We start from the raw sequence: 23999 nt of genomic DNA, 5'->3' as shown, positions 1-23999 counted from the left end.
GCTGGTAGGAGATGCTTGGTTGACATCGTATAACCGTATAGGTGGTGTTTCTTGAGACTTGTCAAATCAATCAAGAGAACCTGTATGGATAATGCAGACGGTTCCTAGGTAGTTGCACTACCTTATCTTATGTGACCTTAGGTAAGGTGGACAATGGCCATAGGCGTCTAGACGTGCATCTTGAAGGAAAGGCCATTGTAGGGGAGGAACTCAGGGAGACAGTCGTGGAAGCTGCAAGCCACATGCACCGCCACAAATGGCACCCGCATCTTTTTCTCTCCCATAGGTTCCTTCCACCTCTCACACACGCTAACCCTACGACTTCCCTAGCGCCTCGAAACCCAAGGGTTGCCAACTTGCTCCCCCTGTACAGCGGTACGGTACGTCGCACCTGCGTTCCTGAACCCCCAAACTTTCCAATTACCTCCCCTCCGCCCAGCGCCAGCGTTCTTTTCCAAAAGCTCCCCTCTTCTTTTGAGACACGCTTGTCAGTGTCATTGGCCCTGCAGACGGCCGTTCCCTTTTTCATGACAAGCTCAGTCATTCCTTTGCAAGTTATTCCGACTTCTTCTACAAAGCGCCCAGTCTCTTTGCTTCCGCTCCCCTGAGTGGTCTCGCGACCAAAGCTCCACCCGCTTCCCACCTCCAAACGGCTTGTTGTCAACTTGAGCTGACGAGCTCCTCGCCGTTGCGCAAGGCCCGACAAGATGCCTTGTGAGTCTCCCTCCTCTCTTCCGCCTCTCCGAAATCCCAACCCCGCGATGCACTGGCCCTCTGCTCTGCTCTCCGATCTCCTTCTTCCCGATCCTCGCCTCGCCGTGCCGTCACATGTCTCCAAGGCTACCTGCGTCATACCCGCTTCCTGCGCCTCAAAACATCCGATTCCGCCGTACCTGCCTTGAAGCTCTACACACACCCATAAACCGTAGCTTCACCGGTCGAGAAGCATCAAGACTCTGCCTGAGCATTGGAATCGAAGCTTTCGAGCTACACCGGTCAAAAAGAAGGCTACTTCGGCTTTCTGGGGACTGTACACTTCACCACACCAGGAAGGAACGGCGGGCAGGACGATTCCGGCTGGGCACCTCAGCTTCTTCTCACTCCTGCGCTTCACAACCACCGCGCTACGCTCTGCGACTTGTACCATGAGATTTACTGACTCAACATGACAGGTCTTGTGGAGGACGCTTGGATCAATGGCCAAGCAACGTAAGTCGAACAATGTTTCAACGTCGAGATTCCTTTTAACTAAATCATTTGGGCAGGAGTCACGATGTCTCCGAGCTCGAGGACTGCGCGATAGCCATTGATGCGACATACTACCTCCAACTCTTCCTCGACACCCCTCCTTTCCACGAACCCCTCCTGCCCGCTCTGGGTGGCATGACTGGCATCGAGCACCATCTCCGAGCTGATATCGACCAATGGAAGGCACACAAGATCGTACCCTTCTTCATCTTTGATGGACAGTCTGTGACCGGTCAAGAGGAGGTCGCCGTTCAGCGAGGCCGAACTGCCAATCAGAAGACGGACGAAGCTTGGAAGCTATACTTCAACAGCCACGCACAAGAAGCTGTCGACGCGTTCGGTGCCAACAGCGGTACGCATTAGTGCTGTGATGTTGATGGACTACACTGACCATGAGACTGCAGGCGCTTTTCGCATCCAGAACCTGTACCCCTTGCTGAAGTCTATCCTGAAGGACAACGATCTGCACTTCCTTGTCCCCCCTTACAATGCCTCCGCCCAGGTAGGTTCGAGCTTGGATAAGCCGAGATATTCAATGCTGACGGGCTACTAGCTCGCCCATTTCGACATGATCGATTCGGACCAATGCGCCGCTGTCATGGGCTCGCAGGAGCTGATCCTGTATCCGATCAAGGACACTCTGATTCGCACGATAGACTGGGAGGCAAAGACCGTCACATCGTTATCCAAGAAGAACCTTGTGCGATCACTGAACATCAGCGAAGGCATGTTGAGCGACGCTCTCCTCATGACCGGAACCTCCTTCCTACCGCCCTTCCCACCACTCCTGGACACTTCACTCAACCCACGCCAGCCTTTTACTATCAACGATGCTGTCAACCTTCTCAGAGCGTCGGAAAAATCTGTTCAATCAGCCTGCAGCTCCTACGGCGACATTCTGAAGTCAAAGGATCCCAAGTGGCTGGACAAGTACAGACAAGCCAAGATGGCCGTCAACCACTTCATCTATATATCCGAAGAAGGCGAGATCAAAGTCAATGACTTTGATCACATCACAAGTGATAACCATGAATACCTTGGTCTTCAGCTTCCCGGAGAGTTGTTCCACTACCTCAACACTGGTCTCATTGGCTCTCGCGTTCTCGACTATATAACACATAGCCGAATCGTCGTCACGCCTACGCTGGACGGAGTTGCTTCAGAACAGTATAGAAAACTGGTTACGAGCCAACTTGTTCCTCTCAAGGAGCAGAGCATCGCGCTTCTGATACCGAGACTTCACCGTGGTCTCCAGCACAACGCCATCACCATGAAGGTTTGGTTCGACGACAACTTCTCGTATAAAATCAACAAGTCTCTTCAGCCGTCACCATCTCAGCGTGCCGCCACATGGGACGTGAAGGAAAGCTCCTTCAAGACTGTCGCTGAAGGCGTCGATGACCCTCCTGGATCCATCGCTTTCGAGATTTTGGCACTCCTATTCGATGATTTCGTCAAAGGCACCTTCCCCAAAGAGAAGAAGCGTATTGGAGGCATCGATTCTGTTCAGAATATCACGGCGGTTGCCATCTGGAGATTCCTCCATCTCCGCGGCTACGTCGATGATTCGCACACATTGACGAACTGGGGTAACGCCGTTGCCAGCGCAATCTGGGCGATGAAGGATTCGCTCAAGGACTTGCAGGTTCCTGAAGGTCTCAACATATTTGAGGCTATCTTGAATGCGTTCGAGCTCATCAGGCACGATGTGCTCAACTCAGGCCATCGACACGAAGAGTTGAATGGAGCGCCAATGAACGGTACTGACGAAGAAAAGGCGAGCATCCTTCTCATCAGCAGATGTGCCTCCCTATTGAAACTTAGACACGAGTCTAATGGATACACCGGGCCGCTCAACAAGAACCTTCTCCTCTTCCGGTCACTTTCGACTGCTGTGCGTGAGGCGGATCGCGACCTGGTTGAGGCAATTGTGGCGTCCATGTTCCTGTACGCACAATCAAAGAGAGATCGCGACGACTACCTGCAAATCAGCCAAACGTAAGTGTCTTTGTTTTCCCTCAATCAATTCAGCCACTAACCGGTCTCTCACAGTTTGCCCTTCCTCCACAACCCTGATATCGCTCTGGGTATTGCGGTCAAGACACTCATGGACGAGCTCCCCGCCGGTGAAATCGAGAAGCGACAAGCCAAAATTGAGGAGTTCCCCGTGAACTTCTTCCCTTACGCTACCAACTTCAAGGAGGATATTCAACTTGCATTTGCCTTTTTCGACGCCATCCACAAGGGCGTACAGACGCTCAACAAGGAGGTTTCAGCGGCTGACAAGGCAGTATGGTCAACAGCGGGCAAGTACCTGGACCAGAGGCGGTTTTAGAGCTGAAGATGTCTGGCCTTGGAGCGTGGCGTTGGAGAATCAAAAGCAGGCGAAGGACTGGACAGCACGAGAGGCGCCGAGCTGCTACCCCATGAGAGCAGTATGCACTCCCGAGGTGGAATATGAGACATTTGTCAGTCCGTGTGTAGCCCCGGGGGTTTGGAGCGTGCGGCGGGGCTCGAAGCTGGACCCAGACAAAGATTAAGTTTGCATTACAATTTTCATAAAGCCGTAGGTTAGCTGTTCTATATCAGATGAATGGAAGCAGACTTGACCTATAAATCAGTCGTGCCTGAGGTGTGTATACAACGTACTCCTGGCCGATTACGAGGGTGACTTGTGGTGGGTGTTGAGGTAATACTGAGAGACTCTGTCTCTCGCATTCTCTTGCTTATTTCGATGTTACACAGGAGCATTTGTATGACAAGTGGAAAAGCTGCTTTGGGTATTGAGGCTAGTTGATTCCTAGGTACAACAGTGCCTCCAAAGCCAGCCGCTCAAAGCCAAAATCTCGGGCTGATAATAATGCACGTCATCGTCATGAGCCAATCCGTGTGATCTCTCTCTAACCAACGCCATCAGCTTATGCCGTGCTGAAGATGTCTCCTAAATCCCCCTTAAACGCCAGGTTCATGCAAGCAAGCCAACCGTGTTTCTATCCTCAAACCCTCCCCCGCCGTGAGTAACACCTGACTGCGTCGAAGCATCACTAGGAATTGCCCATTCAAGTGAGCAATCGTCTCTTGATAGGCTGAGGCACGACCGTCTCATTTATCTCCAACTCTTCCGTCGCTTGGATCTTGTGGCCCATTTGGCGGATCTTCTCGAGCAGGTGACTAGAACATTTGTTAGCGAAACTCATCGCATAGGATGGCTGAGTAGGCTGCAGGATTGCGCCCTAGGTGCCTGAAAAGATATCGCTCTCAATTGCGTTATCCACATCAAATTCGACCTGTAGTGAGGACCGATTTTCGTCTCCGTCTGGAACATATCCACTCGGATTTGTGTCCCAAAAAGGGGAAACTTCTGGTGGCTCATCTGAAACACAAGTATATCTAAACTCGGGAGACGAGGGTGGGGAGGCATACTCTATAGGGAGGTGGTTCTTGTCACCCTCCGTCACTGCCAAGTTGATGCGTTGGACCTGGTTCTCGTCTTCATGGTAGTGTTCATCCTGCATGTGCTCGTTGATTCTCAAACGTCCGTCTTCTGATTCTGGATTTCGCTCGACAAACCCGCAGTCGTCCTCGTCACAGACCCAAGTGCCGTTAGGTCCTTTAGGTATTGTCGTTGGAATGTTCTCTGCTCGCACGACGACCTTTAAGGCGGTGGGCGATTCTGCAGAGCCAACACTGGACTCGTCATCTTCAGAGCTGCTGCCATCATTCATGACTTCATCCTCGTCAGAAGCGTCGCCGGCATGGAACCTCTTTGCGACCTGTCGGGAGATACTTTCTGGGGTCTCGTCCCCGGGGTCAAAGCGCCGCTTCCCACCGGTGCCCGCAAGCCGAAGGCCTGACATCTTTCCAGCTGGCCTGCCGACACGTCTTGGAGGAGGAGTTGCAACATCCGTGCTCCTCTGGGCGTCTTCAGGAAGTGATGGCCAACGATTCCGTGGGTTTGATACTTCCTTCGCCTTCCGTCGCGTTAGGGCTTCAGGAATTTGGTCAAGCTGGATGTGCTCAAGAGAGAAGCGAGGACCTTGGGCAGATTCTTCGAGCGTTTTCCAGAAACCAGACCCTCTCCACTCATCCTGATCCAGGCGTTCAACCAACTCTTTTGCATAGTACTTGAGAATGTCTGCTGCTCCCAGGTAGGCTTTGACCTTGTACTTGTAGTACAACTTTGATGACACTTTGGAGAACGCGGCTTTACTCAACGGCTCAGCTTCGGGTTTGATGTCGTCGATGGCTTCTAGGAGGGCGTCCACGTTGGATCGGTCATGGACAGTTCTGACAAGTTCCGTTTGGGTTGGAACCTCTGGGGTCTCGTCCACTGCCATGGCTTCCTCCAAAGGTTCAAAGGCGGGGGGCGACTGCGTCTTTGTCTTGCCCCTTGATCTGGACCTCATATCCCGTGCAGAGAGAGCAAAGTCGTGCGAATCGATCTGGCTATCGTCGGCAGGTGTGCCCCTTTGCTTTCGTTTCGACAGCGCCTTCTGCGCGGGCGGCTCGTCCGAAACAGTCGGCGCCACCACAGCTTCAGTCTCCTCTGGTATGGATGGACCAGGCTTAACACCCGCTGATTTCTTCTTCCTGAGCTCAAGGACTTTCTTATGAATGTCCTAAATTGATCAGTCGGGTCTCCAGCAAAGCGAGGTGGAGCTACTACATACTGGGTGTCGCTCTGTCATCCATTTGAAAAATAGCGTCAGCGTCCATTCAAATTCTGGCTCTTCATAGAAATGGGATATGAGGAAAGATGCATGATCGTCGCAGCGCTGTTCCACCTCCTCGAGAGTAGCACCATCGCCCATGGCTACTGCATACTGTCACTTGCGTCAGCATAGATCGCTAGATTCTTTTCAGCCCCAGGCTCACCTTGAACAACAACGTCTCAATGGTCATTGCCGCGCCGTTCTTCTTCTTGGGGCCCTTCTTGTTCGTGTTGGCTGCGGCGTGCTCCTCGATGATGTCCAGAATCGTGTAGTAGACCGAAACCCCTTCGATTGTGTGGTCGAATATTGCCTTGTAGGCAGCTGATGGTGGTCGAATTTCGTACCATCCCGCCGCGCCCCCAGCCCATGCGCCATAGCCATTGTCGCTGACGCCGATAGCGTAGCGAGTGCATTCATGGGTTTCGATCAAGGCTGATTTTGTAGAAGGTTTCACGGCTGCGTAATGTAAGCGATTGTTGGTAATGGGTGTTCATGGATCGAGCCAGACCTCTTGCCGTCTGCGGTCCATCGACGATGACGCGACCTCGAACAGTGAATGGGCCCTGGGTATTGACGGTAAAGAGCTCGACGGGATTGCTCTTCTTGTCGCAGACGATGGCATCCTCAAGAACAAATGTCTGCAGCATGTCTCCCTCCACAGGATCATACCTCTTGAGAATGCTAAGTTCTTTGGCGTAGACCCGTCTGTCGGGTTCGACGGTGCCAGTCGTCGAATCCGACGTTCGTCGCCGCCGTCCAGCCATTATACTATTTAAATTTGCAATCGTTCGAGGTGGTGAGGGCGGGACTTCTCGGTGCACGAGGCGTAAATGTGTGCTAGGCGCAAGTTCATCGGGCTTGGGATGCGTTTCCCCGGGGGAAAAGAGTAAGATGTTGCGGGGTGATGGTGTACGTTGCGACGGGCTATAACGACGATGTGTGGTGGGTAGGTGGGAAAGAAGCACGCGAACGCGGTTCTCAAATCCATTAAAGAAAGCTGGAGCGCGCGGAACGTTGTGACTGCCTACCGTAGGAAGTACAGTTACTGATGCGGGGCAGAGGAGCACTACTTTCTTCCCCACTGGAGCTGGGAAGAAAGGTAGCGGGACTCGTCGCCGGTACAGGGGACTTGCTAGTCCACGGGCCCAGCAGACAGGGGCTCTGTCATTCCTGGACCAATAGATAAGCCGATAAGAATCACTGGAACGTCCCTTCCTAAAAAATTTCCCAGAACTGCATGCAGAGAAGCGCAAGATCCACGGAAAGCGCAAAAGCTAAAGAGAAGGCTGCACCTCCCCCCCACCGGCCGCATCGTTTCTTTCTCTCTTTTTCCCTCCTAAGATCCTTCAACATTGGGCGAATGAGAATTACGCCCAATCTCTGGAAGATGGCGAAAGACACCGTGTACGAAGGCGTCTTCGGTAAGCGATGCCTCCTTGCTCCCCATTGTTGCTCTTTGGGCGCCCCCAGGCGCGCGATGCGATTCGACAAACGCTGACCGTGGTATCTCCAACTCAGCCATCAACAAGCCGTATGGCATGAGCTCTGCGCAGGTGATCCGCGATTGCCAGCAGCAGATGAACCCCTCAGCGATGTTCAAGCCGTTGATTGAGAGAGACCTTGCCGCCAAGATGCAGGAGTCCAAGCAAGAGTGGAAGCGCCGCCGAGCCGTTAAGAAAGACTCCCGCGTAAAGATGGGCCACGGAGGCACACTCGATCCATTGGCGACCGGCGTGCTCATCCTGGGAGTCGGATCGGGTACCAAATCACTCGGCTCATTCCTCGACTGCACCAAGACCTACGAGACGGTGGTACTATTTGGCGCAAGCACAGACACCTACGACCGCGTGGGTAGAATATTGAGCAGACGGCCGTACGATGAGATTACAAAAGAAAAGGTCGAGAAGGCGATGGACAGCTTCAGGGGCAAGTTCGAGCAGATCCCTCCTCTGTACTCGGCACTCAAGATGGAGGGCAAGCCGCTGTATGAGTACGCTCGTGAGGGCAAGGCTATCCCTAGAGAAATTGTGGGACGCGACGTTGAAGTATCCGAGCTCGAATTGGTTGAGTGGTACGAGCCTGGAACGCACAACTACAGATGGCCTACCGAAGAGGCGGAGACGGCCGAGAAGAACCTCGCTGAGCAGGTCTGGCGAGTGGAGAAGCAACAGGGTTCCGGCCGCCGGCTCACTCCTGAGGAGGAGAAGGAAGAAGAGAAAGCCCTCTCCGAGCACGAGACTGTTAAGAAGAAGTTTGAGGAGCGCCAGGACGGTCTTATCCGCGACAAACCTGCCAAGAAGCAAAAGCCGCCCAAAAACCCGGCCCTGATGTCTGGCGCCTTGGGCCAGCTCCCCGGCGGCAAGGGCTCCAACCTCATCCCGCCGCCTCCGTCTGCGGATGAGCCCTTCCCTTGGACCGACAAGGGGCCGCCCGCTGCCAGGATCCGCATGAAGGTCACCTCTGGATTCTATGTTCGCAGCTTCTGCCATGATCTGGGTGCCAAGGTCGACTCTGCGGGCATGATGGCTGAGCTCGAGCGATCCCGACAGGGCGACTTTGAGGTCCGCACTGATAGCTGCTTGGAGTACGATGACGTTCTCAAGGGAGAGGAGGTCTGGGGACCCAAGGTCGCCAAGGCATTGTCTGAATGGACCGAGAAGTACCCCAATGGAGCGCCGCAGTCGCAACGCGAGCGACAGAATGCCCAAGGCCAGCAGAAGCAGCAGCAGAACCACGGCCGCAAGGATGACAGGAAGCGCAAGTGGGAGAACAAGAGCGTCGAGAAGAACGACAACGCCTCCAAGAAGAGGAGAAACTCCAGCTCGGGAGACGAGGCGCCCGCCGCCAAGGTGGTCAAGTCGGAGCAGGCTAGCGATGTCAAGGAGTCTTCGCCCAAGAAGTCTCCCAAGACGTCTCCCAAGGCGTCTCCCAAGGCGTCTCCCAAGGTGTCACCTAAAGGTTCTCCCAAAACTTCTCCCAAGGCGAAGTCAGCTAACAAAAAGAAGTTTGATGACGTATGGGAAGGCATTCAGGACTAAGCGCTTGAGCATCGCATAGACGAGACAACGTTAAAGTACACAGAGACACACAAGGGCCTCGTTATGAAAACATTTCAGTTTGTGAGGCTACGGCCTGGGAAAAGGGCACGGCGTACGGAGGCTTCATTTAGCATGACCCAGAAAAGCATTGCAGATCGAGGGGTGACCCAATAGTTGGACACTTCACTGCGATTGCCCATTTGCCCGTATATACAAGACGGTGACGAAGTGTATAAGTTAAAACACCTCAATCGTGTCATTTGATTTATGTACGCTAGACCCTGAGACTGTGTGACCCGATGTGCAATCTCTCTAGTATTCCCATTGTATATTCGTCGACATGTACTATTCCAAAGGTACAAGTATAGATTTGCTTCCATTCCTGGCATCCGTTGAAAATGGGACTACTGCCCGAAAGCTTAAGATGGTTATACCCCTAATTCTGAAGTGCAGCGCTACCTACAACTGTAGCTCACAGGTTTGATTTCTGTGGGCGAACTTCGGTTTTGCTTCTTCTTCTTCTTCCTGGAATTCTTCTTCCTTTCCATAATGGTTCATAAATTTACCCCCAAGATTTCCCGCCCAGTATGCAGTTCGTGTCGTATCGTCATTAAAAAGCCCCGCGGATATCGCACCGCTATGCATCGTACATTCCTACTCCATCATGATTCCCAAACTCCCGCGAACTCCCTCCCCCGTCACGGCTGCGAGGCCCTCTTCTGCTCCGCCGCCTCCCTCACACTCTCGTCCCTGGCATTCATCTCGCCCAACAGTGACCTCACCCTCTCGATCCGACCCACGGCCCCCTCGAGCCGATCCAACCGCCTCAGCTTATCCTTGTCCCGCTTCTCCAGCGTCTCGACCCTCTCCTCGAGCTTCGCCCGCGCCCGCCGCTCCGTCGCGACCATTTCGTTGGCCTGCTCGAAGAGACTGACGCTCAGCTCCTCCACCTCCTGGCTCGTCGTGCTCAGCCTGCTCTCCGCAGCCATCCTCATCTTCTGCTCCCTCCCCAGCGCCTCCCGCAAATCCTCTGTCGATGCGGGGCCGTCGGGCGGTGGCGATGGCGTGCGCAGGTTCGGCGAGGACTTCATGCCCCGCGGGCTGAGAAGTTGCGACAACCTATTCGCGCCGCCGCTCAGAAAACTGGTGCGGGTGGGCGAGGGACTGGGAGCAAGAGGCAGCGCGGGGGCGAGACCGGGCGAGGCGGCGGGGTGGAGGTTCGGTGGGAGGCGGCGATGCGCAGACGTGTGAGCTCGTCTTCGTAGTCGGCCCAGCGGTCGACGGCGGCAGCGGCCTTTTGGTTGAGGAGGCGGACCTGGGCTTCAAGGTCGGCGATGCGGGACTGGGCTTCGAGGAGGGCCGGGGGCGCTTCGAGAACGACGCCGCAGGAGGGGCAGGAGTGTTGCTCTGAGCGGTCAGTTGAGAGGGAGAGGGTTGGCGGTGTTAGCGGCGGGTGCGCGGCGGTCATTGTCATTGTCGCGCTCATGGCTTTGGTGAACGGGAGTATGTGTATCGTTCGTCCCAGGCGCTCTTCTCGGTTGTGTGGTGAGGATGAAGCTGGTATTTCGTTCGCACTCCTCGGTGAGGATCCGTGGGAAAATCGGTTGCTAAGATGCGCGATCGACTTAGACGTGAGAGGTGGCGGGGGATATAGATCAAGCTTCTTTTTAGGTTGTGCTCGAGGCGTTGCAAAGTCCCCGCGTGAGGAAGGGAAAAGCTACTTTAGCGCGGCGGGGGGGGCTAGAGAGTTTGAAAGGTGTGACGTCGAGGTGCCAAAGGTTCGTCAGGAGGGGGGATGAAATGCGAGTGGTAGGTGGCCGCGCACGATCATATGTCGGACTATTATATCTGGGAAAAATAGAGTGTTCGCATAGGGTGGTTTGGAACTCTTATTCGTAGCAGCACGGCGCTTTGGGGAGGCAGAAAAAGTCAAGGTACGGATGCAGTTGTCTCGTCGCAGGTTTTGTGAAGTAGATCCGTTCGTAGTCAAATGGGAATATTGGATATCGATGAGTCTACCAAGGAAAAAAAGCAAAGAGAAGGGAAGAAGAGACAATTGAAGGGTTTGGGTTCGCAAAAGTAATAAAATATGGCAGAGAGAGAACCCCATCTGCCTGAAATGCCGCCCACATGCCACCTTAGCCACCAGACTTACGTGACACCACACACCTGCCCTTTTCTTTCGATCCCGTTTCCCTCCACGAATAAATTGACAACGCGAACGGTAACTGCGCCTCCTTGCTTTCGTGGGAATTCGGGGGTGGTAACGATGATTGGGGAAGAACGGTGGACCGGGGTCCTTCAGTGTCCCAAACGGGCGGGTCCTAACAAAACGGCGTCGGGCGATTGGGCGAGGAAACCCAATTTGGGCTTTACCTACGGGGGCCGACACTGCTCCACCCCATTTGCTGTTCCAGCACTCTCCTTGCGGTTGAAAGCCTCATCAACCGAGATGGCAGGGAGAGACGGGAACGGGTGTACGACTGTTGCTTGAGCCTTAATTTGCTGCCATTTCTTTCAATTCTCTTCTATTTGCGGGCCGCAACCGTTTTGATTAAACACAGTCATGTTTCTTCCTCTTGGTCCAAATTGACTGATTGTTTAAATTAATGCCAATTGCGGAATGTCCGTTCATGTCCATGCCCAGACGGGAACGGAACTAAAGGTTACACTTGGGAATTTGGTTACATCCTAATCATGTAGGTGTCATGATTGACGACTATAGAGTGTAGACGACCGTCTTCTGGCGATTCCTCCCCCTTCGCTCGTCCTTTGTCTCTGGCGCCCAGTATCCGTTCCCTTTTGACAACTCTTGATCGTCCCCTTGCATGAATAAGGCTCCCACATCGGACTGCCCATCAAGCAGTCCTTTGACCTTGCCATGTCCCGTGCTGAGTCGTTGCAGTGTATCCGCACACAAAGGGCACCCTGCCGGCCATGCAACCCCTCCAAACTGCCACTGCATCGTTGGTTGGCAGTGGAGCTCATGCTTTCGTCTTCTCGTCAAAAATTCATGCAATGCTGACGGCAGCTGTTGCTGATGCTGACGCTACCAGGAAGGATAGTAAAAGGCCGTAGTTCTTGGTTTGCTGTGCTGGTGCACCAGCCAAGTCGGCCCTCGGGTTCGGTCCAGAAGTCTGAAACTGCCCAAAAAGCTCGCTGTCATGTCGTCATGCCGGCCCTCTCGTTTCGAAACGCCATGAGAGCACTTCCCTGCCGAGTGAGGAGGCGGTAAGAGCGGCCATCAGCCCTCAGCCTCGTCGGCGAGGCGGTGCAGAATATTCTGCAACCTCAAGCGTCTGAGCGTATCCAGCTGCAGAGCTCTCCACAGCTTGACCTGCACATCGTGAAAAGACAGGCAAGTAGATGATAAAACGCGCCAATCAGTTTGGCTTGGCCACCTTGCGTGGCTCTCCAATGCCAGTCTCCGGGTCCTTGTACTCCTTCCAGCTGACCGGCACCATGTCGTTGCCAGCCTCGCTGGTGGCCATGATAACACCCAGCTCATTGGCAGCGGTGGAGAGGTAGTAGTTTGCCTGGTCTCCCAGAGAAATCTGATACATCAAGTCAGCTACTCATCACAAGTCACATTTCAATGTCTTGCAAAAGCCACTCACCACCTGCGCCCGCACCACGTCACCGGGCTTGAAGCTCTCATAAATTTTGACCTTATCCTTCTCCGTCGCCCTCACGTCTTGAGAGCGAATGACACCCTGCCACTCCGTCTGCAGCACCGTGTCGCCAACCTGCTGGATCGTGACAATGGCCTGTTTCGGCATCAACCGCACGACGCGGCAGAGCACCATGTTGCTCACGTCGGGAAGCACCTCGCGCTTCTTGCTAGCGCCCTTGCGCGCCACGGAGATGGTCGCCAGCTCCTCGGGCGACAGCGGCGTGATGCGGTTGAGGCGCTTCGTGAGGCCGGCCTGGGCCTTGGCCGATGCTGTGACGGTCACGTCGCCGAGCAGGGAGGCGACGACATTTCCGTCGTAGACGTGTGTTCCTGGGCCGGCGGCAAACCGCGTAGTAGGGCCGAGGACCTTGCCCGGCACAGCGGTCTGGGGAGTCTCAACCGTGGCCATGATGATGAGAGCTCGGGGTGGATGTATGACGTGTGAGAGCTAGCTGTGGTTGGCGCTCTTGTTCGTTCCCGTTTTCACACTTGAGTATGTGTTTATGTGTCTGCTGAGAAGTGAGATGCCTGGTATGAGCTGACCCCAGTCACGAATTTTTCCTTTCGGCTCCGTATGTGAGGCTGGAGTATCAAAATCCGTTCCGTTTGCTCGGTGGTTGAGATTGCACTTGTCAGAAACCCGAAAGTCCGATTTTTTTCTGAATTGCCCAGTCGACGGCCCCGCCATCCCGGATAGCTGCAGCTAAACAGCAAAACCCATGGCCAGCCCCACCATCAGAGCTCCGTCAGACCACTGGCAACTTGAGCTTCCGGGGCGGTAGCGCATGGCAGAAAGGGCAAAATGCAGGGTCCTGCCAATCTCTCAACCAAAAACAATAAGCGATGCGACAACGGGCAATACAGCTCAACGAAGCCTTCTTAAACCCATCTCGCCGGTGCTCCCGTCGCAAAACACTTTTCCGTGTGCGCCCTCTTCGTTCTCCCTCACCGTACACAAGTCCGCCAATTGGACCACCACATTCCTTCCCCTTTCTTTGCACTTTGGTATCTCAAGTCTTACTCTAGGACTTTCACGCAAATCACAATGCCGTCTCTCGGGCGCCTGTTTACACTGGCGCTGTGGATCGGTCTCCTGACCCCCATCTACATGTTCCTCGAGAAGAACTTGGAAAAGTTCTACATCTTTGACCACGAGCACCTGCACGACCTCTCCAAGCGCGCCATCGCCACCCATGGAAACGACACGCGCTCCGTCGTCAACTACATCGTGACCGAGCTCAACGGCCTGCATCCCACCAACGTCAACCTCGACGAGGAATGGGTCTTTAACAACGCTGGTGGTGCCATGGGCGCCATGTACATCATCCACGCCAGTGAGTTTTCTCTTTTTCAATCTCTCAATCTTTCAAATATGATTGTCGGCAGTTCACTAACAAAATCCCATCAGGCATCACCGAGTACCTCATCGTCTTCGGCACCGCCATCGGAACCGAGGGCCACTCGGGCCGCCACACCGCCGACGACTACTTCAACATCCTCTACGGCACCCAGCTCGCCTACGTCCCCGGCAAGTACGAGCCCGAGGTCTACCCCCAGGGCACCGTCCACCACCTGCACCGCGGCGACGTCAAGCAGTACAAGATGGACGAGGGCTGCTTTGCGCTCGAGTACGCCCGCGGCTGGATCCCGCCCATGCTCTTCTTTGGCTTCGCCGACGGTCTGTCCAGCACCCTCGACTTCCCCACCCTGTGGACGACGACCCGTATCACCGGTCGCGAGATGATTTCCAATCTGCTCAAGGGCAAGTTCTAGAAGGAGACAACGTCTAGGTATGGGGAGGGCTTCTTGGAAGGTCTCAGTCATGGGCATGAAGTAGGATGGTTCAAGAAATGGAAAACTTTGAGCCTGGTGATGAAGCGCGTATAGAGTGGTTTTTTTCGCTGCTCTCTTCTTGCATATCCCATTCGGCCGTTCAGATCGTTCATATAGACATTTAATAATACCGAGCAGCAAGGCCGCTTCTTCCATCAAGACAAACTCCATTGCCTTTTTTTCTTTCTTTTTCTTTTTTAAATAAAGTAAAAAGAGGATTGCCGCCAACGTGCATCGATGTGTGCCGTAGGTTGAGATGCTTTTGTTTGCAAGTGAGAGACATGCATCGAATGCGCGAACCAATGAAGACTGTTCTGAGGATGGATCTGCGCGTGAGACATCCTTGTCTTGCTAACCAAACAGACTGAGCGTGAGGCCAAGAATTTTCCGAGCAACGTCTCCGGGCTTTTCTCATTCACCCGGGCATTCCGATATCTGCCCCTGAGCCATCCGCACCAGAGAAGCGCCAATCCCCAATGTAACGCGACTCCACATATACGGCCCCAGTTCCTGCCGAGCCGGAGTTCGGCGCCGGCGCCGGCGTATAGTGGAGCCGCCCGGGACACGTCAATGAATGACCTCCTCTTCCTTTGAACAGCGATTGTAGAACGGAGCGCGTGAGCTTATCGATCGTCGACAGGCTTTCAATCGCTGTCATCCTCGCATACTGCATCGTTTCCCTGACTCGGAAAGACATGCGCTCCGTGTCGTCACTTTCCCTGGACGTCCGACGGCCACATTTCCCGCTGATGGGCTGGTAGTCACTCGGAGCGCTACGCAATCTCTAGCTCTTTCACTCTTACTGTGACTAGATTTCGGGCCATGGGGTTCAAGGTTTTGCCGCCGGCGTTATCCGAAACGCGATACAGACAGGACACGCCGGGTCTAACATTTCGCGTAAGTTATCAGTCTCCTGGATATGTCGCTTTTTGTCAACGCGCACTTCGGGGGAGAAAGAAAGAAATGGAGGAAGGCAAAAAAAAGGGTTAGAAGAAATAGTACGTCCCTTGTGGGATTCCAACTCACAATCTAAGCTTCTGGGCAACTTTCCCTTCACTGCTGGTGAGTGGGGTGAATCAGACTATAACCCATCCCGCCCGATGAGTGTTCGTATAGTCGTTACCTCACAACACCTCACAACGCCTCACATGCTACGAGTCGACGAATACGCGTGCAAGTCATATCAAATGAAGAGCATGCATTGTAGCAGGCCGGCACAGAACAGCCATCGCGTAGTTGTAGTTGACGAGGCATCGGCACTTGGAATGGCCCGGTTTGGCCAGACCCGACCATTCGGGCGATTGACGCACCCAATTGATCGATTGCCGGCTCGGCGGTGACTCTAATTTCTCAAAGCTTCACGGGTACCCGTAACATTCAAGTCTACTCGGCCGCGTAGTCCAAGTAAGTCTCGAAGAGTGGCTTGCTAAACGCCTTGCAGCCCGGCAGTTGCGACGAAGTCAACAATAATTACGTACAAATCTTCCGCTCAATCGGCTCGATTTCTAGGCCAACTATAATACCTTTCTGCTTTAAGACCTTTCATACAGTAGGTTGGCAAAGGAGCAGACGCACGCGAAGGTTCAACATCCGCCAATCTGGTTTCCATCTCGTCTGTACTTCTCTTACACTTGCCCCCCTGAGCTCAGGCCTGCTCGCCCCAAGTCCGCTGCCGCTCCGTGTAGTGTTTCCTTCCCCCCTCCCCCACGATCTGCTACGAGCCCGTCCGTTCTTTCTCGGTTTTATCTTGGCCTGAATATCCCTGCTTGTTCGCCTTCTGCCTTATCATGAGCCAATCCTTACCTTTCTTTCCCCAAGATAGCGAGTGTCCCTTCCCGTCTTCATCCCTGTGTCCTTCACGGCTTCTTTAATCGTGTTTCACATATCGGACCGGAAGAGCCAAGACCATAAATGCGGAAGGCCACCCAACATCTTCTTATCTCTTCGTACAATTGTCTTGTGAAGAATACGGCCTCATTCTTTGATTCGACATCAGAGTTGGGAAACCAAAGATACGATGCCAGCTGGGGATACTATTGAACAGTCCCTCTCTGAGTCTCAACGTAGAGAGGGCTCATACGATATGAAGTACTACGAAGATGTATCGCTAGACGAGAAGAGGGGTATCCAGCCGCGGCCAGATGCGCCGACCGACGAAGAGTTGCAGACTCTGAGGAGAGTTTCAGACCATATTCCCTTTAAGCTCTTCACTATCGCCTTTGTCGAGCTGTGCGAGCGCTTCTCGTACTACGGCTCCGTTATTGTCGTGAGTAGACTCGAGTCCTCCACTTTATAGAAGAAACTAACATTGAAAGTGTATGTTTTGCCAATGAGTGAAGATCGTACAGGCTCGAGGAATACTAACCAAGCCAAGTTACCAACTTCATCCAACAACCTCTCCCAGCTGGTTCCACGACCGGCGCCGCGCCCAACGGCCAACCTGGTGCGCTTGGAATGGGCCAGCAGGCATCAACGGGTATAACGACCTTCAACCAGTTCTGGCAGTACTTCATGCCCTTATTCGGCGCCTGGGTCGCCGACAAGTACTGGGGACGGTACAAGACCATCTGCATCTCCATCGCCATTGATCTCGTAGGTCACTTGATTCTCATATCTGCCGCCATCCCACCTGTCATCACCAAGCCAGCCGGAAACTCGCTATCGGCACTGCTTGTCGGCATGATGTAAGTGGTACTCTAGCTGCCGGCCCGGAGCACCCTTCAAGCTAACTCTAGCTAGAACGATTGGATTTGCCACGGGAGGTTTCAAACCCAACGTCAGTCCCTTAATCGCGGAGCAGCTCGAGATCGACCACTTGACCGTACGGACGCTCCCGACGGGGGAGAAGGTCATTGTCGATCCTGCCATCACCATCAACAGGGTTTACAACTGGTTCTACATGTTCATCAACATTGGCGCTCTGGTCGGCCAGATCTCCATGGTCTACGCCGAGAAGTATGTCGGTTTCTGGCTGAGCTTCACGCTGCCGACCTGCATGCTGGCGCTGTGCCCCCTGGTCATGTGGTGGGGAAAGGGTAGATATCGCGATCAGCCCCCGACGGGCTCGGTTTTGGGACCGGCTCTGCGGACGTTTCTCTTTGCTCAAAAGGGTAGATGGTCGATTAACCCTGTTACGACATGGAGGAACATGCACGACGGGACCTTCTGGGAGCGGGTCAAGCCTTCGAACTTCTCTGATGCGACGCGGCCGAAGTGGATGACCTTTGACGATGCCTGGGTAGAAGAGCTGTAAGGATTGCTTCGGCGCACATGGGTTGACTACTTACTGACCTCTGCAGGCGTCGTGGCTTCGCAGCTTGTGCCGTCTTTTCATGGTATCCCATCTACTGGCTCTCGTACAATCAATGTAAGCCTCCAATCTTGCCCCTCCCTCCATTCGAAGGTTGTCACCCTCATCTTACCCTTCAAAAGTGAACAACAACCTAGTCTCGCAAGCCGCCACGATGCAGCTCAACGGCCTCCCCAACGACATCCTCTCCAACCTCGACCCCATAGCCCTCATCCTCTTCATCCCGCTCTGCGACCTGGTCCTCTACCCGACCCTCCGCAAGCTCAGGATCCCCTTCACGCCCATCAAGAAGATCGCTTTCGGCTTCTTTACCGGCGCCATGGCCATGGTTTGGGCTTGCGTGCTGCAGTACTACATCTATAAACGCTCCGCTTGCGGCCAGTTCGCCTCGGGTACTTTACCCAACGGCGACCCCTGCCCTCCCGTCGATATCCTCGTCTGGGCCCAGACGGGTGCCTACGTGCTCATCGCCCTGTCCGAGATCTTTGCCAGCATCACAAGCCTCGAGTACGCCTTCAGCAAGGCGCCCAAAAACATGCGGTCCATGGTCCAGGCCGTGGCGCTCTTCATGTCGGCCATCTCGGCGGCGCTGGGGCAGGCTTTCACGCCTTTGAGCACCGACCCGTACCTGGTGTGGAACTACGGCATCGTGGCCGTGCTGGCTGGTGTGGCGGGTGTTATCTTCTGGTTCCAGTTCAGGGATTTGGATAAGGAGGAAGATGCGATGAACGAGTTGCCCGAGGGTCGTGTTGGGCAGGGTGCCGCTGCTGCTACTGAGATGTCACGGATGGACAACAGTGGGAAGAGGGACTGAGACTTGGCGTGTTCGACTATGACCGCCAGAACTGCATTCAGAATTGATGACTTTGTCTTGTTGTGTTCTTTCCGATACTAGATTTTAGCGAACATAAGTTTGTAAATGAATCTTGCATTTATGTGTGAAATATCCGGCTTTGCTTTATAACATTTGGGCGACAAGGTCAGAACGATTGTGGACTGGCGATGAGGATCCCTTACGTCTCCTGTAACCATCGATCAGGTGACAAGATAAACTGCCGGTCACCTCTTATCGTCACTGTCTTTATTACTGCCTATCTCACCGTACTTCTTTGGGTACGTTCGTGAACGAATATCCTTGAAGATCTGAGTAGACAAAGTACGCAGTGCGAAAGATAAAGATATTATTACTTGGAAAAGCACTGGGATAGATTCACTTAGACTATTCATAGACTGCAGCTAATTAGAATGCAATCAAGTGCGAAGAGCCCTGTATCCAACCTCCACAACACTTCGCTGCTGCTAAACCTGGCGGGACGGCCACGGTTGTAATATAAATACCCATGATGACAGACATCTTGTAGGTACTTGGTTCAATTCAAGATAACATAAGCTGCGTATCCGTTGCAAGCGACTACCTCTGCCACTTACCAAGGTAATGCGAGCGAGCCACCGGAGGGAATCGGCTTATCAGGGGTAATCTAAAGCTTGAGTCGAGCAAGCTGATAAGGAAGTGAAATCTCTATCCAGGCCCAGCCCTGTTCACCGTCTGCTCCTATGCACGCCTTAAAAACGCGCTTCTGGCTTCTCAACACCGAAAAGGTTATCTACTGAGTCTTGTGGTAAGACCCTGCGAGTGACTTTGGTGGCTAATGCGAATCAGAGGGTGCGAGTAGCCCACGCTCTGCTGGGTGTCGACACCCTACAAGCCTCGCACAAAGGCCTGCAATCGATTCCTCGCCCTCAACGTTTTGAATCACAGCTTCTACGGCCCCTCAGGCTAGAAATGGCAGGATTCAACACTGTCCCAGATTGAAATGAGCGCTAGGACGTACTACCGCGCGATGTGTGAGCGTGGAGGCATACAACAGCCGCCGTGGCCGGCATTCCTCTCCCATCAACCATGGATTTAGAGCTACTAGGAATGGAGAGCCCACAGAGGACTTTTCTGAAGAGTCCCGGGGGGGAGTGAAGGGACTTGTGTGTGTTTTCGAACTTGCTTTGTATCAGCCTTCTCGTAGGCGCCTCGAGTTGATCTGTGGCGGGAATTCGAGAAGAGTGCATACACCAGTTGGCTCCCCTTCATATGGAAATACCATCATCAAGTTGCACTTTGGAAAGCCTTGTACCACGTTGCGGATACGTCGGGAAGCAAGAGCTCGTTCGTCAAGCCGGCCACGCACTACTTGCATCCACGTACTTTGGCGGCAATCGCACGCCAAGTCACAGTTGACCATGGGTTGAAATATGGCCGCCGTGTCGTTCGCAGCTGGAAGTGTACGATCTTGATTGGTATCTTTTGGTGGTTCGTATTGAAAGCCTGAACGGAGTCCAGTGTACGGAACAGTGGTCGAGTGGCTACGTGGTCAGGCACTTCTTGGTCGTCCCAGGTTATTTCACAGGGAAAACAAAACCCTCAAGTGCCAAATATTGGAAGGGAGTAGGAAAGCCTTTTAATAATCATTGAAACACAGTGATTCCCGGTTGGGAATTCTGAAATAGGTGCAAGCTTAGCTGCCGATGGGTGACAGCGAAGAACACATTGACTGAATGATCTGTTTTGCAGCGAATCCACGGAGATCCCACCCTGCAGTTCCCATTATGTATCTTCATGATAGCAGGAAATAGTACGGGTCCTTACTGGGCAATGATAAGGAGTTGCGATCAGATCCCCCGGATAAGGGGTTATCGGGAGACGCAGCACGACGATGAGCGTCACTACCTTATGTGCTGTTGAGTGATCGGGAGCTAGGGACGAACCTGTGGAATAGTCCATGTCGATGAGATGGTCGCTGATGAGAGAGGACCGCCGAGATGGAAGCAATCTTCAGGCGGTTCTGATGTATCTTGAAGTGTCTCCAGGGGGCGCCATGGAGCCTGTGAGCCCCGCGGTCAATAAGGGTCAGTAGCTTTAATTCACTTTCTGACTTGGGCCAAGCTAATTTCTCATTATATCTTACGATCATATATGACCAATCGATACAGTATGTAGGATAATGGCGCATCCATTTGGTAAAGCAAGATGAGATGTCGATTTCAGCTTAAGGCATTGCTTGTAGAGGCAATATGGCTTGAAGGTAGCGACCGATACCTCACCGAAGACTGTATGATTCTCCCCATACGTAGCAGCATCTCCCAGACATGACCATTGTCTATATTTCGTGCTGTTGATTTTGGACTCAAGGGGACAAGAGACACAGTACACCAGGAAATACGGGGCGGCGCTGAAGGTCCAGAATTTCGGCAAATAGGTTCTTTCTTCCCTTGACGGCTTCTAGCTACGACGTATACAGGGAAGTAGTTTTGTATTTGAGGTGCCGCGCCAACAAGGGAAATGTGCTCCTCATACAACGAGAACCGTTGGACCACCAAGCCCATCACGAAGAAAAGACGTAATGGGGCGTCATCATGTTGCATATTCTCCAGAACTTCCTGCCGAGAAGAGTTTTATGCTGCATGACGGTCGTGGGGGGGGGGGCTCCCACTACCGGAGTTTGTCTGCTGGTTCAGGGGTTCACAAGGAGCAGGGGAACGCGGGAGCCGTAGTACAAGCAGGGCAATGTGTGTGGGCAAGGAAGAGCTCGAACAAGCAAAGCGGGTTTCTGTTGCTGCAGCCCGTGAAGAGCTGAATTCCGTTCCTGCAGTTCCAAGGTGAGAGGGCAATGAGTGAGTCGACGGTAAAGGTCCATACCCTACGGATAATGAATGGAATCTATCTTGGAAGGAAAGAGATTTCCGTCCTTCCGAATCTCTTAACTATACCATCTAAAGCCCCCGGGTGCCCGTGCTGATGGCTTTCAAAATTCCGTTCCCGGACCCTATGATAAATCGAGAGAAGCTCTCCGAGAACCCTCTTCCACGGACATGCTCGAGTCGCTGGATACAAGTACTACGGGGAAAGACCCCTTAGGCAATGTCAACGTAATAACCCTGTGCTCTCCCACGTGGGGTGATGAACGGTTACCGGCGGCATCTCGGAGAGCGAAGCGTGTGGTGTGCCTTTCTAGAAGACATTAGTTCTTTTCGAATGCATGTCGAGGATCTCTGCTTTAGCTTAAGAGACCTGCAGTAGTAGCCCTGTAGGCGAAGGAAGGGAAGGACTCCCAACTATGGGCCGTTTATCGGATCTCGGACGGGTGGTGTGGGCTTGGTCAGGGGGGGGTCAAGACAGAGGAAGCGCGTCGCTGGCCGATAAGGGAAGGATCAAGCGCTGACGGTTGACCTGACCCTTGTTCATGTTCCGGCTTGTGAAGAAGAATTCAACGAGTAACTTGTGAGAGCGTGATCAATTATGGTTGTGGATTTCGACAGCTGTGTGTTCATAAGTGAGGTGTTGTGGGAGTGGTCGCTGGCCTCTAGGTTCCAGTACATTGAATGATACGGGGACCGAATAACATCTAGGTGAACATCCGTTTCATCCACCGAGAACAACAATGTGGTCAACGCCATCACAAATCCAATGGACGTGGGATTATTTTTGGGCAAGATCGGTGTGTACAGGTGACGTACATCACGCATCACCTTCGTCAGAAAACAAGCACCTCATCTACCTATCCAAGACGCCATTAGAACCTTCCCTGGCTCTCCAGCGTAGCCCCATATCCATCCTGTTCCTGTAACCCTCCTTGGAAGTGAATAGATGGGGGGAAGGAAAAAAAAAAACTTGGCTCTCCTTATCGGATATGGAGTACGGACACTAGAATGAGAAACAGTCCGGACCCTCTCCTATCAATCCCGTCGTATCTCTCTGTCTGTATATCAAAGCCGGGGCCAATCTCACACTACATCGACCGAGGCCCAAATTGGGGAAAAAGACTGACTCGGGAAGAAGGCTTCTAGAAGAACGAGCCCTGCCCCCCTGCACATTAACATGAACATCCATGAACCGGAATCTCCGCGGGGAGGCTCCGTCGCTTCTATGCCATCACTTACATCACAGGGAAAGACACCCAAAGCCGCGTCTCTAGGAAATATCGTGCTACGATATCTAAAGAGATTGTGTTTCTTTGTCCAAGGATATTTCATCAAGACTCTACATCAAGGACTCTAGAAGCTAGAAAGCCCTTCAAAGTAGGGGGCACCCTTCAACATTCTATCCATCTTATCTCTCATGATCCAGACCGTTGGTCAAACATCAAGCTGTCAAAAGTGCCAAGCACAGAACGAGCCGCGAAGAAACCATTGAATGCTATATTGTTGCGGATAGACGGAAACAACTACTTGAGATATACACCGACCGATGTTCCCCTCGGTCAAGACCACATACACCGAACCCGCAGCGCGCTCCCCCGTATCCGTGTGAAAACCTAAATCCAGAAACCATATGAAGTCATCCCATGCATCTCCCGGGGCCCTTGTGCAAATCCTCGGTGGGCGGCGGCGGCGGCAGCGGGCGGCAACGCCAATCACCCCCGCGTCAAGGTACCGCCCGCCCGTCGGTGTCGCCCGCCTCCCACCCCCATGATCCATCATCCCGCGCGGTGCAGCAGTACTCACCGAATAAAAAAGTGTGGGCTCCACGGGGGTCGCGCGTTGTCGACTTTGACTCTTTTTGTAAGAGCGTGCGCGAGAAAGAAGGGAAAAACCCCCACGCCGTAGAGCAAGGGGTGGTAATGTTATGATCAGGGGGATGGGAAAAAGCATGGAGCGAGGAACCGATATCTGTACCTTTTAGATAACCTGGATCGTTCAACCGACGACAAGCGCCGTCATAAATGAGGAAATTCTGCCTTTAAAAACTGGTTGCGACACCCTCTTACTTCACTCACAAGTTTCCTTCCATCTCGTCTCCGTAGGCTGCATTCTGGTTTGAAGTTGAACATTGTCTTTATATATTTTGTGATGAATAGGTACCGTCTGAGGCCTATTGCCCCTCCCTCTTCTCTCCTCGAATTCCTGCCCATCGCTTCGTCATGAAGTAAAACAAAAAGCTCAATAACCAGAGGAGAATCGCCCGGGAGCTACCTTATGCACAACTAGCTGCCCTTTTTCTTTTGTTTTTGTCGACCACGCAACGCCATGCCAGCCCATATGAATGATATCGAGAAAAAGAGCCGTCATCGCCATTACACGAACTGGCTCCGCTCAGACAAGGTCTCAACTCAACCCCGACTTGGGGGGAGGTACGCCACCGCCGGGCAGCAAAGAAAATCGACTCCCGAAACGCACGTTTTTTTTCCGAACCGGTT

The 23999-nt window shown here is 53.3% G+C and overlaps 8 protein-coding genes across 8 annotated transcripts; 4 read left to right on the top strand and 4 right to left on the bottom strand.

The window, feature by feature from the left end:
• Positions 1–1165: 1165 nt before the first annotated feature.
• N0V96_003525 (uncharacterized protein) lies at positions 1166–3583 on the top strand (the record flags this gene model as incomplete). The annotated part of the gene is made up of 5 exons (XM_053196097.1): positions 1166–1209; positions 1266–1600; positions 1653–1750; positions 1802–3246; positions 3301–3583. The coding sequence occupies 5 exons, from the start codon at positions 1166–1168 to the stop codon at positions 3581–3583; spliced, it is 2205 nt and encodes a 734-aa protein (XP_053046521.1).
• A 724-nt stretch (positions 3584–4307) lies between these two features.
• On the bottom strand, positions 4308–6724 carry N0V96_003524 (uncharacterized protein; the record flags this gene model as incomplete). Its single annotated transcript, XM_065756861.1, has 5 exons — positions 4308–4419; positions 4672–5867; positions 5919–6071; positions 6124–6392; positions 6469–6724. 5 exons carry the CDS (start codon positions 6722–6724, stop codon positions 4308–4310), a joined length of 1986 nt encoding a protein of 661 aa, XP_065614628.1.
• A 623-nt stretch (positions 6725–7347) lies between these two features.
• On the top strand, positions 7348–8998 carry PUS4 (pseudouridine synthase pus4; the record flags this gene model as incomplete). Its single annotated transcript, XM_053196099.1, has 2 exons — positions 7348–7381; positions 7431–8998. The coding sequence occupies 2 exons, from the start codon at positions 7348–7350 to the stop codon at positions 8996–8998; spliced, it is 1602 nt and encodes a 533-aa protein (XP_053046523.1).
• Positions 8999–9696: 698 nt separating this feature from the next.
• On the bottom strand, positions 9697–10089 carry N0V96_003522 (uncharacterized protein; the record flags this gene model as incomplete). The annotated part of the gene is made up of 1 exon (XM_053196100.2): positions 9697–10089. The coding sequence occupies one exon, from the start codon at positions 10087–10089 to the stop codon at positions 9697–9699; it is 393 nt and encodes a 130-aa protein (XP_053046524.2).
• A 44-nt stretch (positions 10090–10133) lies between these two features.
• On the bottom strand, positions 10134–10484 carry N0V96_003521 (uncharacterized protein; the record flags this gene model as incomplete). Its single annotated transcript, XM_065756860.1, has 1 exon — positions 10134–10484. One exon carries the CDS (start codon positions 10482–10484, stop codon positions 10134–10136), a length of 351 nt encoding a protein of 116 aa, XP_065614627.1.
• Positions 10485–12381: 1897 nt separating this feature from the next.
• Positions 12382–13080, bottom strand: CSL4 (exosome 3'->5 exonuclease subunit ski4 (Csl4); the record flags this gene model as incomplete). The annotated part of the gene is made up of 2 exons (XM_053196101.1): positions 12382–12552; positions 12616–13080. 2 exons carry the CDS (start codon positions 13078–13080, stop codon positions 12382–12384), a joined length of 636 nt encoding a protein of 211 aa, XP_053046525.1.
• Positions 13081–13716: 636 nt separating this feature from the next.
• On the top strand, positions 13717–14444 carry ERG2 (C-8 sterol isomerase; the record flags this gene model as incomplete). The annotated part of the gene is made up of 2 exons (XM_053196102.1): positions 13717–14005; positions 14080–14444. 2 exons carry the CDS (start codon positions 13717–13719, stop codon positions 14442–14444), a joined length of 654 nt encoding a protein of 217 aa, XP_053046526.1.
• Positions 14445–16521: 2077 nt separating this feature from the next.
• N0V96_003518 (uncharacterized protein) lies at positions 16522–18628 on the top strand (the record flags this gene model as incomplete). The annotated part of the gene is made up of 5 exons (XM_065756859.1): positions 16522–16774; positions 16879–17188; positions 17244–17753; positions 17804–17871; positions 17937–18628. 5 exons carry the CDS (start codon positions 16522–16524, stop codon positions 18626–18628), a joined length of 1833 nt encoding a protein of 610 aa, XP_065614626.1.
• Between the last annotated feature and the right edge of the window lie 5371 nt (positions 18629–23999).

This window comes from Colletotrichum fioriniae (assembly GCF_027942845.1).
Source record: "Colletotrichum fioriniae strain IMI 355084 chromosome Unknown scaffold_3, whole genome shotgun sequence".
NCBI lineage: Eukaryota > Fungi > Ascomycota > Sordariomycetes > Glomerellales > Glomerellaceae > Colletotrichum > Colletotrichum fioriniae.
This window is presented reverse-complemented; position numbering and strand designations above follow the sequence as displayed.